The sequence below is a fragment of the Oncorhynchus clarkii genome, chromosome 24 (assembly GCF_045791955.1).
Source record: "Oncorhynchus clarkii lewisi isolate Uvic-CL-2024 chromosome 24, UVic_Ocla_1.0, whole genome shotgun sequence".
NCBI classification, from domain to species: domain Eukaryota; kingdom Metazoa; phylum Chordata; class Actinopteri; order Salmoniformes; family Salmonidae; genus Oncorhynchus; species Oncorhynchus clarkii.
In genome coordinates, this window is record NC_092170.1 from 8,579,000 (window position 1) to 8,597,705 (window position 18,706).

An 18,706-nucleotide genomic window follows, 5' to 3' on the forward strand; every position below is an offset into this window, starting at 1 on the left:
CGTTGCTCAGGTTAATATAACTCCCTCATTCGCACTGGTTTATCAACGTTGAAATGAGCTGATTCTCTTTCCATACTCCTTTCGACACACCCACACCATGTTGTGCTGCAGCTACCCATACTTGAGAATAACCACCACAGAGGTGGGCTTGGAGAGAGAACCCGAGGTCGTTGATCAGTGTCCAAACACAGCTAGTTAAATGCCATGAGTTGTGAGTGTGCGTTTAAACATAGGATCCTTATTTCATTTCACAGAATCTCTATGCTTCATTTACTCGCTAGCTGTACCCTTGGTCTGCTGAGTATCACACACCAATAAAAGCAAGGAGTTCAGAGTAAGAAACAGGATGATTTCTGATAATTTGGATTGAAGGGAAACAGTCTACAATGGGGCCTGTACCTTTCCTCTGTGTACAATATAGAGGAGTTGTACATATTCTCTGAATAAGTTTGACATTGATAGTATTGGATCAGTATCATCATATTGTCTCTCTCATATTGTCTCCATACTGACCTGCAACAGGAGGTGGTACTTGAGGATCCTCTGCACTGGCTTCAGCAGGTAGGTCTCCAGGGGCAGGGAGTGGCACAGGGTGGTCTGCCTCTCCTGGAAGAAGCCCACCAGGCTCTTGTTCTTCATGCAGTCCCTCAGAACAGCCACCGAGCTGGGGAAAGAGATCCAGGAGGAGTGGAGGTGGATGTTGGGGGTGGAAGAGGGGGGGTCCACAGTAAGACTCATCAGTTGGCTCATCGCTATGCCAGACAGTACTTCATCTCATGGTAAAGCATACAGTAATGTGTTCAGCGTATGCCTCCGGTCCCCCCTTCAGAGGGGCCTCTTTTTTTGTCTGAACGCAACTATTTACGCACACTAGAACATTCTGCTTCATTCCCCTTGCTGTCCGACTGTGATGTCTTTCTTAGGCAAAAGCTCAGATATCTGTTAACAGCATCTTTTCGGGGTTGAGCTACGAAGGTGGTCTTTTTAAGACATCAGTGGATGAATGCACACAGCTCAGGTACAGGGTCACGGCACCGTCGACATCTCATAACAAATCTAATTTGGTTCTCTGTGACAGACACATGAAAGGCTGTTTATATAGAGCACATGTAGAACACCACATCTTCATGGTGACGGGCAGCGATCCAGTGCTATTCAAACATCTGCCAGTCAAATAGTAGTGGCCCGTGAGATTAGAATTGATGTGGCGCGAAAGATGCTGCTTCCAAAAGGCTCGCGATGCGTTTGTATTTTTACACGCACAATATACTGTAAATTAGCCTGAATGAGCAGTGACCGAATCTTTACCGCGATCATTAAGTCAGTCACTGTCGTCTTTCGTTGGATTCACCTAGTTTCACTTGTCTGTCCGACCACTGAGTAGTTCAAGCTAATCAAGACCCTGAGCACGGTTACATGCACGCGATAATGTGATTATTGTGGATAGTCGGGTTAACATAATAGTTTGTTTAAAACGTTGACGTGCATTTCAAGAAGAATGATTTCCCTAATAATCCTGTTTACATGACACATCTGAAATCAGGCTAGTGCAGAAAATCGCTAACCAAAATAAACGTTCTACCACAGTGGCCATGTTATTTTTTGCGAAGACCTTTTGATTCTGAGTTCGGACATTTGTATGTCAAAACTATTTACAAGATGCATAGGTACAGTTTTTCAGGACTCACTTCACTGCCGCATAAGAGGGAGGCCCGCGCTACCCGGGGCTGGCACATGGACAGATCAAATACACCGCTGGAACGCTGATTTAGGTGTTTACATGTCCTAATCATTTGAAAGATGGCTCAGAAAATCAGGCGTTTTAATCGGCTCATGCTTACTTCGGTTTTGACCGTACTCCGGTTAAGATCAGCAGAGTGAGGTGTTTACACAACTAATGCCATACTTGACCTACTGCCACAATCAGTTTAATATGGAATTATTACTGGTGCATGTAAATGTGATCAATGTCCATAAAAGTCATTTCCCTTTCACTAATGTCTCTCCACAAAGGATGGTGATTACAACTGTACCCCCCCCCCCCCCCCACCATCATATACAATTGTATTCTTATTGAAATAACAAATGAAAATGTGTATATTGAACCTTACTTGTCCACTGTATTGAATTCATTCCATTCTCACCCCAGGTCACTTCACTATAGCTACCATGCAATGATCCAGGTCGAATGACAGCCCCAAGGGCACATCAGTATAGTGGTGTGTGTGTGTGACTTACTTGGGGTAGTTCATACAGTACAGGGTATATATGTCGAAGGCTTCGCTCTAAACAAGAGAAAGAGAAACCCCCCAAAAAACGATTACATTAGTGGGGAGAAGAGAGACAGGTGAGAAAGACCAGCGACACCGAGCGTCGGTCTCCATGTTCCCTCTGCTACAAATCACTGTCATCTGAGAGACCCCCTGTGATCATGTGACACCTCTCCTCACACCAGGGTCATTCTCCAGGTCTCACTCAGAAATAAATACTTTGTTTCTATCTCGTAGCAAAACCCCATTCCCTGACTTATGGAAACATGTATTCTCATCCAAGAAACATCTCATCTAAACATCTCATCTCAGAAAGCAAAGGAATGAGAAAATAATTGCATTTTATATTTAAGTAGGTTTAGATAACGGTTCCGTGAGGTCAACTGAATGTTACCTTCCAAAACAGTTGTGTATACATGTATACTTGTCTTTACCACTCAGTCTTACATATGGCCAGCAGGTATAGGGTTTGAGATTCATAGCTTAGCAGATGGTGAATTGTTACAGGCTACAGCTGACTCCATGCAGACCCGTGTCTTACTGCACCTAAACTAAGAGCACGTATGGCCTCATTCCAAGCAGAAACGGTCACATTTGAACTGCGTTTCCCACATTCCACTCTGCGGTAGCGTTGTTCTCACACTGTTTAAAGAGGTTAGTCTAGCTCAGAGAAGCATCGCAAAACCCAGAATAACCTTGCCGGTAATGGCTTAATCAAATGTACTCTGCATTTCCGCAGCCATCTATAATTGGCCACAACAGTAGCCCAATCAATAGCAGAGAACTATAGGGACCTGCTGGATAAGAGGGTTTGGGCTCCAAAGAGGAAAGTACAGGCTGGAGAAGGGACTAAGAATAGGCACCCTTGGATCCTGGACCGCAAATGGGATTCTGCTTCTTGTGTCTTGGTCCGGCTTTGGCAGGGCCAGGCGTGTCAGTCTGGAGCCCCACATATGGAGGCGTACCCTGGGAGTCAGGGACATAGACGCTGGCCATTCTCCCAGCCGACACAAAGGAGAGCCTGTTTCCCCTGGTTGGTTGGACCCTTCACTGTTCCTGTTTAGTCAGCGGTGGTTCTGTGTCATTACCCAGACGACTAGAGTAGAGCACCATGAGGGTGTGCAGACCCACTCAACTGTAGTGAGCACACAAGTTGAAGGATCACCGCCACCACCGCTTCAGAACCAATCACGACATCTCCCTGGTCACGGGCCTGCACACACTCACATAGCCCAAGTACAAACATTTCCTCTGACACACTGCCCAATGTCAGCGGCCCACTTCAAACAGCTGTGGTTCTTTATTTGGCCGAAAACAAAAGTTTGTTTCACACGATCTGCTTGCTTGATATTTTAGCAGCGCTCTGCATCCAGAGAACAAAAGAGCTACTGAATACAAGCACCATATTAGCCTACACAGCGAGCCAGTCTTAAGCCATGACCCAACAGGGGCTGGCTGTGACCAACCATTTGGGAAACACTGGTTTAGGTCATCGCAATACCCACCAAAAATGTGCAATGTGAATTTACGGGTTGTTTGTGCTTTATCATAGCAATGTGGTGACTCACCCTCTCAACGAAGCACTCAGCGATGGCTGCTGCATGAGGACTCCTCTCCAGGTCCTCCAGAAGCTCACTGTGTGTGTGAGAGTGAGTGAGTGAGTGAGTGAGTGAGTGAGTGAGTGAGTGAGTGAGTGAGTGAGTGAGTGAGTGAGTGAGTGAGTGAGTGAGTGAGTGAGTGAGTGAGTGAGTGAGTGAGTGAGTGAGTGAGTGAGTGAGTGAGAGAGAGAGAGAGAGAGAGAGAGAGAGAGAGAGAGAGAGAGAGAGAGAGAGAGAGAGAGAGGTCAGTTATGGGCCATGAGAACACCAGTGCAGCAATGTAAACTTATCAATGAAACACACAGAGGTCATGGAACTTGTCTACATTCCTGGGACTCATGCTCTACGAATCAGTACAACAGCTTTCAGTCATGATTAAACATATCACTGTCAAATACTGTAACATTCATGTAACAACTACTCATAACGCATGATGATGAGCACATAAACTGCTATGTAAAATGGACAGCAGATATTGCTTGGTAGACACTGTGCAGTGCTTATGAGTGCATGTGAGTTTGTCAAGGCCTAGGACAGTTCATGAGAACTGAGCACCCCCATTTGTTTGGAGACTGTTATTCCGTCTCCATCGAGGCTCTTGGAGCTGGTGTTGAAGACGATCCTGGCAGGGATGGATCCCAAATCCCAACTCCATTTCCACAAAGGATTCATTTATGTCTCCCCTTCCGATCCTTCCAAACGATCTCCTAAATGCATGCAGATGGGACACATCTAGCCTTGGCTTCACATCAGCCAACCCCAACCAGAACCCCCTTCCAGCTGTCCCACTACCCGCCCCCCTCCGCAACACCCGCACTTTACAAACACAGACCTGAATCAGACTGCCTTTAACAGGGGAGAGTGGGTGGGTGTTTGCTTTCAAGGGTCAAATAACCACGTGCACCCGTTTCACCTTTGGCCCCGTGCCACAAGCTCACCCTAGCCTCCTCATCACCATGGAAAGACATCTTATGAAACACATACGCAACCTCTCTCCAGGACCCGGTAACTTTTGATTAACATCCTACTTCGTGGATATCAGCGGAGGGAGAGAGCGGAGGGTCTCTCTTTTCAGTATCTGAATGAATCAAAATGATCGGTGAAAGATTTTCTTGGCGGGAGAGTGTGGAAAAGGTAAGGAATAGTAGTGAGGAGGGGAGATTTGAGGGAGTGGGGATAGTGATGACGGTTTGAATTCTGACTCCGATTAGGAGAGGATGGAGGTTGACGTAGCTAATGTAATGGCCGTCTCTAGTGATTACTGGGACATATCGAAAGGGACAACTAGCCTCACATTCCTGGACAGCATGCTGAAACTGAGGGTGTCGTTCGCCGCGGTCCCATCAGCCCGTATCTGAGGTTACACGACGTGATGAGCAGCCCCAGTCACACTCAGTTCATTAGCAAAGCCCAACTTCCCTGCATCTCTGAGAGGCCCTGGGCCGCCGGACTGGCCAGTCTCTCGGGATCCCCCCTCTTCCGAAGGAAAACAGAGAGGCGCTCTGTAAACACCCGGAGTTCGCCTTCATACGGCCGGGGGGAAAAGTTCGGAGTGAAACCGCAGCACTCCATTCTTTCGCTTTGCTCTCTCCTCCCTCGGAGACGAGGCTTGTTTCGCGGCTGCCCTCCGCGGTGAGAGGGCGTCATTAGGGTTTCGGGGGAAGCAGAGGGGAGTTATGGGTGGTTTTTTACCAAATGGCCACAGAGCAGGGTGTCTCTGAGTGCCACTGGCCCTGACTGATGTGGGAATCCTGTTGTTGACAGACAAAGACAAAGAGAAAGAGGGAACAAAGAACATGCCACCACAGAGACATTCCCCTCCATCTGCAAGAGCAAAGGGCTTTCAACAAGACTACATCTGCAGTGCTGCAGCATGTTTGCAAACTTGTATCCTCACGTTGGATTTAATTAAGGCTTGGCACTTACTAGAAGGGCCTGGTACTTTAAGACAAAAGCCCTGGAATGTATTTGGCTGTCAGGACCTTGGACTTGAGTTATGCTTGTAACCAACCCTACTAATTACTTTCCCAGCTTTTCATTTTGAAAACACTCCATCCATAGACTTTGAACAGAGATGCTCCATATTTGAGTTCTGGGGGAAAAGTCCAGTTTTAAGTCACGCCTACTGATTTGATCTCCTCACCGTACGCGCATTGTTCTTCCCTGTGAAATATGACACACGACAAGCTGGTATTTGAAGTACGCGCATTTGATCCTCTAAGATCGAGGGTGAACCGTGAGGGGAAAGAGGAGTTTCCTCCAGATGATCCCTTTACAGTCGTATATATTTCACGAGGACTTACAGTCAAACAGGGGAGTCACCTGAGAGGCGCACTGTCAATGAACTCACACGCTCCCTCACTTCTCTCTGTTCCGTTCTTTCCACGTCCGTACTTCTGAACCCCTCTTTTCATTGTGTTTATAAGGTAATACCTTCCATACGACCTGTTCCCCCTTCTCTTTCCCTCCGGTACTCCTCACTTCCCTCCTTCATCTCCTTTAATAATCATCCCTCTCTCATGGAGTGCGATCTTTGCATTAGATTTTAAGCACTTGCAGGTCTGTTTTCCTCTTCAGTAACTACACAGTAAGTGCCAGCAACAAAAGCAACAGAGACCTATCTAGATCACTTCATTCAGAGAATGTTTATATGCACTTGAACCTTGCTGGCCTTGTGTTCCCAATCCCATCCCTGAGTATCGTCACACGCTGACTTCACCGCCTCTCTCAAAAGTGAGAACTTCTTTCATGTGACACCACATCCTCAGCAACACCACCCACTCCCACACGAGTCACGGCAGATAAAAGCAGACAGCATGGATCCAGGGCTGTTTAGGGGGATCCCAGCCAGGCAGACTTCTCCGGGTCACAAGGATGACTGTGAAGGGGTGGGTGGCCTGAGCACTCAGACTGTCTCAGTCTGGTCAGGTGCGAGAGGCTGAGGGGTTATGTCTTTTGTGTGGGACTTCATGGGAGCCGTGACCCCAGGCAAGCATGCAGGGGTCACAGTGAGGTCTAAATCACACGTAGTGGAGGAATCTAAACAGGCTTGACTAAACGTCACCGCACACGGGACGCCCCCGGGATATGAGCGATGGGCCCCGGAGCCCAGCCCCTTAATGTACGTTAAACAAGCAACGTGTCTACTCCATGAGAAATGGAAGGAATTAGACACACATAGAAATATAATTACCAGAACAGGGAAACTGTTCTACTTCTATATTTCTATGGTGCCACGCGTCCACATTCCAATAGACTTCAACTCTATGGCACAACTTAAATACCGGCAGTATAGGAAATAGTGGTGGTACACCAAACGGGTAATAAAACCATTATCCACAGTCACTGGAGGTAATTGATCTGTTTATACTGTAACGTCATGCACTATCAATGTGCGCTGTCCATGGCCAGCATTGAAACCCGTGATACTATACAGAACATTTGCTTCTTATTAGGCTTTTTCTTACAGATCCTCTACTTCTCATTATCATTATACAGTACAGCAGCTGCACGCCAAAAAAAAAAAAAAATCCTTTTGAAAGGTCTATGTTTCTAGTTGAAATTGACTTCGCGTGCGAGTCGTGGCCTGGCTTCGCACCAGGCCTTAGACAGACACAAGAGATAAATCATGGAACTCAGACAATGCAATTGAACATCTTCATGTGCTGTAGTAAAGTCTCTATCGCTCTCTGTCTCTCCGTTTCTTTGTTTCTGTGTTTCTCACATGCGCTGTATTAGACTACAGAGGATTTCAACGTCTCCGGCAAACTTTCCATATGAGGGATTTGGAACAGAGAGACGAAAGAGAGGATGGACAGAGGTGCTTAGCAAGAGACGGTTAAGCCATCTTGATAAGCTCAGGCCTGACTAATCTCTCTGTCTCTGTGTCTGTCTCTTGGTCTCTCATGATGGGTTGGGTTAGAAAAAGTTACAGGTCACGATTCCAACGTATTTGTCACGTATCCATAGAGATAAATCTATATGTGATGCCGGATCCTTTTTCCTTGGCAGACTAGACAATTCCAGCACTTCTCTGACTGTCCTAGTGGCCCGTTCAGCCACAGTTTCTACTCAGCCGCGAATCTAATAAAGATGGACAGGATTACCGCACTAACTACTAGAATAGTACAGAGCACGTCTGTCTGTCCTGGCTGTGGTGTTCGCCAGGCTGTGCCCTGTCTCTCGCCGCGGTGCGGTCGGCTCACAGCAGGGTCCAGAGCTCTAACCCCGGGCTTTGTCCACCGCGGCGGGCCACGGCGAACGACATCCGTATGCTGCCTGGAGAACAGGCCAATAAAGTAGACGTAACAACACCAGTGAGGATACAGGGGCTGCATACCACAGCGATGAGGAGATGAGATTTAGGAAAGGCAGAACAAGAGAAAGGACGAGGGAGAAAAGGGTCAAGTTTTTTTCTCTACTTATTGGGGCAAGAAGAGGATAAAGGTGAAGTCTATCCTTGTTCCTCTCTCAGATGAACGGTGCACTACTTTGAGTGATGAAAAATTGAAAAAGAGAGTTAGCAACAACAACAAAAAAATTCTCCCTGGGAGCCTGTTAGGGAACTGACTGCTCTCATTCTGCTCATTACAAACAAATGTAATTTATGGACTAGCTAGCCCCACGGCAGCGAGCAATGGGGGTAAACCCCTGGCACTGATGCACATACTCTACTGTACTTCAATGAGTTACTCTGCACAGAGCCTGGGGCAGATGGGAGAAATCCCTCACTCTCTCTGTTTCTTTCTGCAACAGTGAGGCCATTTCCCATGATAACCGGGGGCAGGAAGCCATATTGGATTTGGAGAAGGAGGGGGCAGGTTAGGAGCACTTACTCATGTAGAGGGAGGTATGTAATGAAAAGAGCCGACTTGGCACGGGCATTGAGACTGAAGTGTGAAAACAACAAGTGTCAGCAGGGGGGCAGGGCGAGGAGCGTTGAGGAAATAGGAAAAATATGAGCGGTACTCTTCCCAGGGCTTCACTGGAAGCTGCCGGGAGGCCAAACTCATCCCTGCCATTTCTCCCTACACAACGTTCCCATCACTGAATGAACTGAACTCATGACATGGGAATGATTGACGCTTTTCATTGACACATTCGCTATTCCAGGCAAATAAACAGAAATACCGTGCCAATGCATCACTCCTGAAATGGGGAAATGATGAAAATCAGGCTACAGTTAAACAAAGTCCAATCGCTTGAGCAACCCAAATGGTTGTTTCCCTACCCTCCTGTAAAACAGGTTCCAGGAAACAGAAATGGATCTCTTACTTTCAGTGTAAACAGCAATCTGAAAACATCTAGCTGGAGAGCATCTCAGATACGCTGCCGTGCCACTGTGTACGGAACATCATCTCACACATATAAGCAATCTCAAGCCTCCTCTCTGGTTGTGGAATGTGAAATGCAGTGAGCCATGACTTAAGACGTATACCTTAACCTTGAGAGCTGTTGTGACCATAACTGGGCTCGCTGGATAGTATCACTTATTCCAAGTCCCTCTCGCTGTCTTTTTCTTTGTTGCCTGCATCTCTCTCTCTCTCTCTCTCTCTCCCACCCTCTCTCTCTCTATCTCTGTTTCTCTCTATCTCTCTCTGTGTCTGCACATTGTCTGTCTGGTGGAGGCCTGGGGTCTGGGCCAGCCATTGTGTCTGCAGCACATTAAACGGACATCACTGCCACCCAGGCTGCAGGCTGTACACAAGCTGCCTCGGCAGAGAGAGCGAGAGAGAGAGAGAGAGACAGAGAGCGAGAGAGAGCATGGAGCAGAAGAGTGAGAGGACGGAGACAAGCGGAGAAAGGAGGGTAGGGTTTAAGGGTAGCTGCAGGAGAGTTCTCACCACCATAGTTGTATAATTTTACATGAATCAGTGCTGAGTGAAATTGAGCCGAGTAAAATGGAAAAAGTTGCAATTTTTGTTGATGGTAAGTGGTAGTATTGATCACCAATTAGACATTGCACTGGGACAAAAGACCTCCAACATTTTCATGGACAGAAGCTAAGATCTACACAAAAGCACGAGGACACATGTCATCGACCCCAGTTCAGGGCTGATACAGTCTAACAGCTGTGGCGACCAGTGAGGATGAAGTAGGTCTAACGTGTAAGCAGACAGAGAGAACACACACTAACCCACCTGTTGAACTCATAGATGTCCTCAATGTTGCAGAACAGAGTGCTGACTTCCTCCGGCTTGAGTGGCAGGTCCCCACAGTCAATGATGCAACCCAGGTAGTCCTGAGAGAGAGAGAGAGAGAGAGAGAGAGAGAAGAGAGAGAGAGAGAGAGATTCATACTTCAAGTTCGTTTGTTTCTGACTTCATAACACAAAATGCCTAAGCATAGTTGCTCAAATGGACAAAAGTTCCTTCTTCGTCCCTCCCCAGCGTGGTAGCTTTAGATCTTCCAAATGATTCTCTGATAGCTGTCTTACGGTTATTTGTAATTGAATTATCATGAAGGCTTTCTTTCTATAGAAAAAACGGATACTTGAGCCCTACATCAATCCTTACTGTAAACGCACCGAGAAGCCCAAGAAAGCAAACCTGGCAATTAATGCAGTGGTAAAGGCCTCGTTGTTACAATATTTTTCATTTTCCTTTCGTGCTCCTCTCTCTGACCTGGGAAATAAAGCCATGCTCCAGTCTCATGAGTATGATATGCCCCCCCCCCCCTAAAAACACAGACTAACATCCCCAAGTACCACCACCCACAGGGCACGTTGCTCCGCGAAACCTGGAAGAGAGCATTCCGACCTGGGCCTTAAGAAAGACAGGGGCTTCAAAATGTGTCTGGCCCAGAGCACAGTACTTTCCAAGTCTACCACCTTCAATGTAGTGTTCATTAGTTAGGCTAAAAGACCTTATATAGGCTAGCTGTCAGCACTTTATCAGAGGCCTCCAGGGTCCAATAGTCCCGTAATCAGCATGTTTTTTAAGTGGCCAACAAGCCCATCTGATAAAGCCACATCCTACAGACAACTCTCTCTCTCCAGATGCCAACCCGATGGAGAAACCACAGAGGATCCTATCCAGGGTTGCTGTTCATTCTGTTGGTCTGAGTTTAACAGAGTCCACCCAGAGACCCAGTTACCATTCTGGCCCGCGAGCACGAGCCAACAACAGAAAAACAAAGAGGGGCTAAATTAGGATGAAGCCAATTTAATTGCAAAAATAAACGGGTTTAAATAAACAAACAGACAAAGTATGCGTGAGAGTACAGGGGGGTGGGAGGGAGTGAGAGGTGGGGATGGCAGGGCGTTATGACCAGGAAGGGGGCTTCAATGTACCCTAACCCTGATAGAGCCCGAGCAGAGTGGAGCGGAGCGCTCCAGGGTACATTCCTGGATGGTAAAATGTTTTTTTTTTCTTTGTCTCCAGTTGTGTTTGTTTCCAGAGCCACCGGGGTTCTGGGAAAAGCAAACAGACCGAGGTGGGGAAAAGTGAGACGAAAAATAAGGGGGGCTCCGCCACATTCATCACCTTTTAAAGGCAAGGGAACACTGGCACTGTAATTACTGTCGACTTACAGACAGTCACGGGTGAACAAGAATTCCCCCTCGGGCACACACTTACACACAAAGACAGAGAGATAGACACACATACGCAGGCAGGCACACACACACACACACTCCTTTCGGAGGGCAAGGAGGACCCATAGCGAGAAGAGAGGAGGAGAGCAAGAGACAGATGGATGAGTGAGAAGTTGACAGAAGAAGCGAGGAGAAGACCGGAACAATGAGGAAGAGACTTGAGGGGGAAATTGAGACATAAGAGGGTTAAACGCAGAGCACAAGAACAGAAAGGACTGAGAAAGAGATACATGTTTCACTGTGAAAGGGAAGAAAGACAGCTAGAATGAAAGCAAAGAGAGAGAGAGATCGAGAGGCTGGAGCAGCCGGCAGGTTTTGGTCTCTTTGTCTGAGAAACTAGGTCAGAGTTTGGAGAAAGGAGTTTGTCCCTCTGTGCTGCCTGCGAGGGCCCCTCCATCCCCTCCGCATGTGCCCCAAACTGGGGGGTTACAGCCAAGGAGAGGCAAAAAAACACTCCGTTCCCCCTAAACCACCACCCCCCAATTTCCTGTCCTATTTGGCAGGAGTACAACGAGAACGAAAGGGGGCTTCGCTCTCCCTGGCTCTCCCAATTTTCTCTCCACCTTTCTCCTCCTGTGTCTTCCAACATACTGTATACTGCACATTCAAGACCTATATGAGCAAATACATATGAGAGCTCACGCATGCACAAACACGAGAAGGCAAGCTAATAAACTGTTCACACACACACACACACACACACACACACTGACTCCAATCATCATACTTGGTTCTTATTACCACTGCAACTTTGACATCATCCCTGGATCAAAACCAGATTTCCATAGCTGTAAAGGCTGAGCCTAATGCACGCTCGAGCCGATAGACATCACATGTGTCAGCAGTCACACAGTCAGCAGTCACACAGTCAGCAGTCTGGGACAACAGACAACTAACTCCATTCCATCAACTCAGATGCCCACAGCTGCGCTCTGTCCCAAATCCCTGTCCCGCATAAACAAATGTATGGACGTCCCTGCACAGGCCAGCTCTGTCAAATGCCTGCTCGTTTTACTGGCTCTTAAAAGGCTGAGCTTCAAAAATGGGGTTACATTTCAGGCATGATATGATATGTCCTGAAGAACTATAGAGATATATATCTCTCTCTCTCTCTCTCTCTCTCTCTCTCTCTCTCTCTCTCTCTCTCTCTCTCTCTCTCTCTCTCTCTCTCTCTCTCTCTCTCTCTCTCTCTCTCTCTCTCTCTCTCTCTCTCTCTCTCTCTCTCTCTCTCTCTCTCTCTCTCTCTCTCTCTCTCAACCACGCACAGAAGCACATTTACCCCTCCGCTCTCAGCACTGTTCTCCCAGAGCGCTGATTGCATCACCTGCTGATCTCCACCTGCTAATGGGCAGCATTGGCAACGTTCCCCCTCTCTCCACATCAAAGCAGAGGCAGAACCCCTTAACTACGCAATGCCAGTACAGGGACAAGGTGGAGACGCAATTCAACGGCTCAGACACAAGAGGTAAGTGACAGGATCTAAATTAAATCACAACACCTTCTTTGCCCGCTATGAGGATAATACAGTGCCACCGCCGTGGCCCGCTAACAAGGACTGTGCACCCCCCCTCTCCTTCTCCGTGGCTGATGCGAGAAAAACAATTAAACACGTTAACCTTCGCAAGGCTGCTGGCCTAGACGGCATACCTAGCCGCGTCCTCAGAGCGTGCGCAGACCAGCTGTTTTTACGGACTTATTCAATTGCTCCCTATCCCAGTCTGTTGTCCCCACATGCTTCAAGATGTGTACCATTGTTCCTGTACCCAAGAAGGCAAAGATAACTGCTTGCATCCCGCCCCAACAGGTTCACAAGCTCATCATCAAGCTGGAGGCCCTGTGTCTCGCCCCCACCCTGTGAAATTGGGTCCTGGACTTCCTGACGGGCCACCCCCAGGTGGTGAAGGTAAGAAACAACATCTCCACTTGGCTGACCCTCAACACTGGGGCCCCACAAGGGTGCGTGCTCAGCCCCCTCGTGTACTCCCTGTCCACCCTCGACTGCGTGGCCATGCACGCCTCCAACTCAATCAAAATGTTTGCAGACGACACAGTAGTGGGCTTGATTACCAACAACGACGGGACAGCCAACAAGGATGAGGTGAGGGCACTCGGAGTGTGGTGTCAGGAAAACAACCTCCCACTCAATGTCAACAAAACAAAGGAGATAATCATGGACTTCAGGAAACAGCAGAGGGGGCACCCCCCTATCCACATCGAAGGGACAGCAGTGGAGAAGGTGGAAAGTTTTATGTTCCTCGGTGTACATATCACCGAGAAACTGAAATGGTCCACACACACAGACAGCGTGGTGAAGAAGGCGCAACAGAGCCTCTTCAACCTCAGGAGGCTGAAGAAATTTGGCTTGTCACCCAAAACCCTGACAAACTTCTACAGATGCACAATCGAGAGCATCCTATCGGGCTGTATCACAGCCTGGTACGGCAACTGCACCGCCCTCAACCGCAACCCTCTCCAGAGGGTGGTGCGGTCTACACAACGCATCACCGGGGGCAAACTACCTGCCCTCCAGGACACCTACACCACCCGATGTCACAGGAGGCCAAAAAGATCATCAAGGACAACAACCACCCAAGACACAGACTGTTCAGCCCGCTAACATCCAGAAAGCGAGGTCAGTACAGGTACAGTAAAGCAGGGACCGAGAGACTGAAAAACAGCTTCCATCTCAAGGCCATCAGTGTCACGTTCTGACCTTTTATTTCCTTTGTTTTGTCGTTATTTAGTATGGTTAGGGCGTGAGTTGGGGTGGGCAGTCTGTTTGTTTTTCTATGATTTTGGGATTTCTATGTTTCGGCCTAGTATGGTTCTCAATCAGAGGCAGGTGTCATTAGTTGTCTCTGATTGAGAATCATACTTAGGTAGCCTGGGTTTCACTGTTTGTTTGTGGGTGATTGTCTATGTTAGTTGCTTGTGTCAGCACAGTTCTCATTATAGCGTCACGGTCGTTATTTCGTTTATTGTTTTGTATAGTTTGTATTCAGTATTCAGTGCTTTCTTTTATTTAAAAAATCATCATGAACACATACCCCGCTGCATTTTGGTCTGCTTCATACGACGATCGTGACAATCAGACTGCTAAACAGCATTCACTAACTCAGAGATGATGCTGCCTACATTGAGACCCAATCACTGGCCACTTTAATAAATGGACCACTAGTCACTTTAAACAATGCCAATTTAAATAATGCCACTTTAATAATGTTTACATATCTTACATTACTCATATCACATGTACATACTGTATATTATACTGTATATTATACCATCTATTGCACCTTGCCTATGCTACTCGGCTATCGCTCATCCATATACTTATACAGTGCCTTGCGAAAGTATTCGGCCCCCTTGAACTTTGCGACCTTTTGCCACATTTCAGGCTTCAAACATAAAGATATAAAACTGTATTTTTTGTGAAGAATCAACAAGTGGGACACAATCATGAAGTGGAACGACATTTATTGGATATTTCAAACTTTTTTAACAAATCAAAAACGGAAAAATTGGGCGTGCAAAATTATTCAGCCCCCTTAAGTTAATACTTTGTAGCGCCACCTTTTGCTGCGATTACAGCTGTAAGTCGCTTGGGGTATGTCTCTATCAGTTTTGCACATTGAGAGACTGAATTTTTTTCTCATTCCTCCTTGCAAAACAGCTCGAGCTCAGTGAGGTTGGATGGAGAGCATTTGTGAACAGCAGTTTTCAGTTCTTTCCACAGATTCTCGATTGGATTCAGGTCTGGACTTTGACTTGGCCATTCTAACACCTGGATATGTTTATTTTTGAACCATTCCATTGTAGATTTTGCTTTATGTTTTGGATCATTGTCTTGTTGGAAGACAAATCTTCGTCCCAGTCTCAGGTCTTTTGCAGACTCCATCAGGTTTTCTTCCAGAATGGTCCTGTATTTGGCTCCATCCATCTTCCCATCAATTGTAACCATCTTCCCTGTCCCTGCTGAAGAAAAGCAGGCCCAAACCATGATGCTGCCACCACCATGTTTGACAGTGGGGATGGTGTGTTCAGCTGTGTTGCTTTTACGCCAAACATAACGTTTTGCATTGTTGCCAAAAAGTTCAATTTTGGTTTCATCTGACCAGAGCACCTTCTTCCACATGTTTGGTGTGTCTCCCAGGTGGCTTGTGGCAAACTTTAAACAACACTTTTTATGGATATCTTTAAGAAATGGCTTTCTTCTTGCCACTCTTCCATAAAGGCCAGATTTGTGCAATATACGACTGATTGTTGTCCTATGGACAGAGTCTCCTACCTCAGCTGTAGATCTCTGCAGTTCATCCAGAGTGATCATGGGCCTCTTGGCTGCATCTCTGATCAGTCTTCTCCTTGTATGAGCTGAAAGTTTAGAGGGACGGCCAGGTCTTGGTAGATTTGCAGTGGTCTGATACTCCTTCCATTTCAATATTATCGCTTGCACAGTGCTCCTTGGGATGTTTAAAGCTTGGGAAATCTTTTTGTATCCAAATCCGGCTTTAAACTTCTTCAAACAGTATCTCGGACCTGCCTGGTGTGTTCCTTGTTCTTCATGATGCTCTCTGCGCTTTTAACGGACCTCTGAGACTATCACAGTGCAGGTGCATTTATACGGAGACTTGATTACACACAGGTGGATTGTATTTATCATCATTAGTCATTTAGGTCAACATTGGATCATTCAGAGATCCTCACTGAACTTCTGGAGAGAGTTTGCTGCACTGAAAGTAAAGGGGCTGAATAATTTTGCACGCCCAATTTTTCAGTTTTTGATTTGTTAAAAAAGTTTGAAATATCCAATAAATGTCGTTCCACTTCATGATTGTGTCCCACTTGTTGTTGATTCTTCACAAAAAAATACAGTTTTATATCTTTATGTTTGAAGCCTGAAATGTGGCAAAAGGTCGCAAAGTTCAAGGGGGCCGAATACTTTCGCAAGGCACTGTATGTACATATTCTCATTCACCCCTTTAGATTTGTGTGTATTAGACGTCAGGGCTTTCATACTTCCTGTGCTTAGCGGAGCAAAGCTGTTGTGAAGGAAGTTGTCAGGGAAGTGAGGTTGTGTTTAGACAGGACCTCACGCCCTCACCTACTGTCAATCAGTCACGTCAATGCGGAGCAATACAGAGCTCTCCGCATTGTTACAAAATTTGAGAGGCGCATGAAGATGCATGACAGAGCTTGATTTGGCCCCTGCATGCATTCAGGAGCTCCGCAATTGCTTCACACCCTCCATATGAAACCGCCAACCACATTTTTGGATCACGAATAAATTGGCTTTTACCCTAACTGCTACCCTACATGTAAATGTCAAACTAACCCTAAACCAGGAAAAGAGTTCCTAATTACTTTTTCAAGGGAGTGCTGGCCTCCCATAAAATTAGCCATTAAAGTGATGTCACTTCCTTTAAGACTGTCTTTCTTCTGTTTTCCTCCTCAGTCCCGTAGAGAGACTCCTGATTCCTGACCTGTCTTAATTCCCTTTTGTGACTAGGGGGCAGTATTTTCATTTTTGGAAAAATAATGTTCCCGTAGTAAACGGGATCTTTTGTCAGGACAAGATGCTAGAATATGCATATAATTGACAGCTTGGGATAGAAAACACTCTAAAGTTTCCAAAACTGTAAAAATATTGTCTGTTAATATAACAGAACTGATATTGCAGGCGAAAGCCTGAGAAAAGTCCAATCCGGAAGTGACTCATCTTTTGAAAGCTCTTGCGTTCCAATGCGTCCCTATTGAGCAGTGAATGGGCTATCAACCAGATTACTTTTTCTCCGTATTCCCCAAGGTGTCTACAGCATTGTGACGTAGTTTTACGCATTTATGTTGAAGAATACCCGCAAGAGGCTACATTGCGCAACTGGTCACCTGATGGCTCCCAGAGTGATTCTCGCGTAAAATACAGAGGTAGACATTATTCCAATCGGTCCTACAGAAAAACTAATTGTCCCAGTGGATATATTATCGAATAGATGTTTGAAAAACACCTTAAGGATTGATTATAAACAATGTTTGCCATGTTTCTATCGATATTATGGAGCTATTTTAAAAATATATATTTTTCGGCATTTTCGTGACTGCAATTTCCAGGGGATTTCTCAGCCAAACGTGAAGAAAAAACGGAGCTATTTCGCCTACAAAAATAATATTTTTGGAAAAAAGGAACATTGGCTATCTAACTGGGAGTCTCGTGAGTGAAAACATCCGAAGCTCATCAAAGGTAAATTATTTAATTTGATTGCTTTTCTGATTTCTGTGACCAAGTTACCTGCTGCCTGCTGGACAAAATGCTATGCTAGGCTATCGATAAACTTTCACAAATGCTTGTCTAGCTTTGGCTATAAAGCATATTTTGAAAATCTGAGATGACAGGGTGATTAACAAAAGGCTAAGCTGTGTCTCAATATATTCACTTGTGATTTTCATGAATAGGAATATTTTCTAGGAATATTTATGTCCGTTTCGTTATGCTAGTGGCAGTCGATGATTATGCTCCCGGACCCGGGATGGGGAGTTACTAGAGGCCACAGCTAAATCCATCCGCTTCCAAGGGCAATATGATAAAAGTGTTGACGGCCGTCCACTCAGAGGGCCCCTGACTCAAAAACCCCACTCTGTTCCTTATCAAACTAATTCTCCCTCTGTGTGTATGTGTGTGTATGTGTGTGTGTATGTGTGTGTGTGTGTGTGTGTGTGTGTGTGTGTGTGTGTGTGTGTGTGTGTGTGTGTGTGTGTGTGTGTGTGTGTGTGTGTGTGTGTGTGTGTGTGTGTGTGTGTGTGTGTGTGTGTGTGTGTGTGTGTGTGAGAGAGAAAGAGAGATCAGTCACAGACTCCTCATTGTCGCAGGCCAGCTGACCCTATCGGATAAGAGTGTGAAACACTCTTTTGAAGTAATGACTTGGATTTACTGCTGCTTTCATCCTGTGCCATGCCCTCCTCTTGCCCTCCTCGTGTTCCACCTGGGCCACTGATGGATGGAGCTACAGAGGCACAAGGGGAGGCCAGACAGGGCTCCAAGATGGCCACCGAACGAAGAGGGGATGAAAGCATTGTTCACATTTTACTAATAGGAAGCTGGTGGGAGAGTCGAGGAGTTCCTCGTCGGAAAGGGGTTGAAAAACTGCTGACACAACTACAGTATCCATGAGTTCCAGTTTCACTATAGACATTAGGCATTGTGCTATTTCCAATTCAGAAATAATCAACTCAATATGTATACTGTAAACTGT

General features: G+C 46.4%; 1 protein-coding gene across 1 annotated transcript in view; it reads right to left on the reverse strand.

The window, feature by feature from the left end:
- Positions 1–18,706, reverse strand: part of LOC139382686 (pleckstrin homology domain-containing family G member 3-like) — a 50,157-nt gene that overhangs the window by 3,679 nt on the left and 27,772 nt on the right. The window contains exons 4-7 of the mRNA XM_071126778.1: positions 10,009–10,109; positions 3,839–3,905; positions 2,239–2,285; positions 514–664 (exon numbers count right to left, since the gene is read on the reverse strand). Of these exons, the coding sequence (XP_070982879.1) occupies positions 514–664; positions 2,239–2,285; positions 3,839–3,905; positions 10,009–10,109 (366 nt within the window). The remainder of the gene's footprint in view (positions 1–513; positions 665–2,238; positions 2,286–3,838; positions 3,906–10,008; positions 10,110–18,706) is intronic.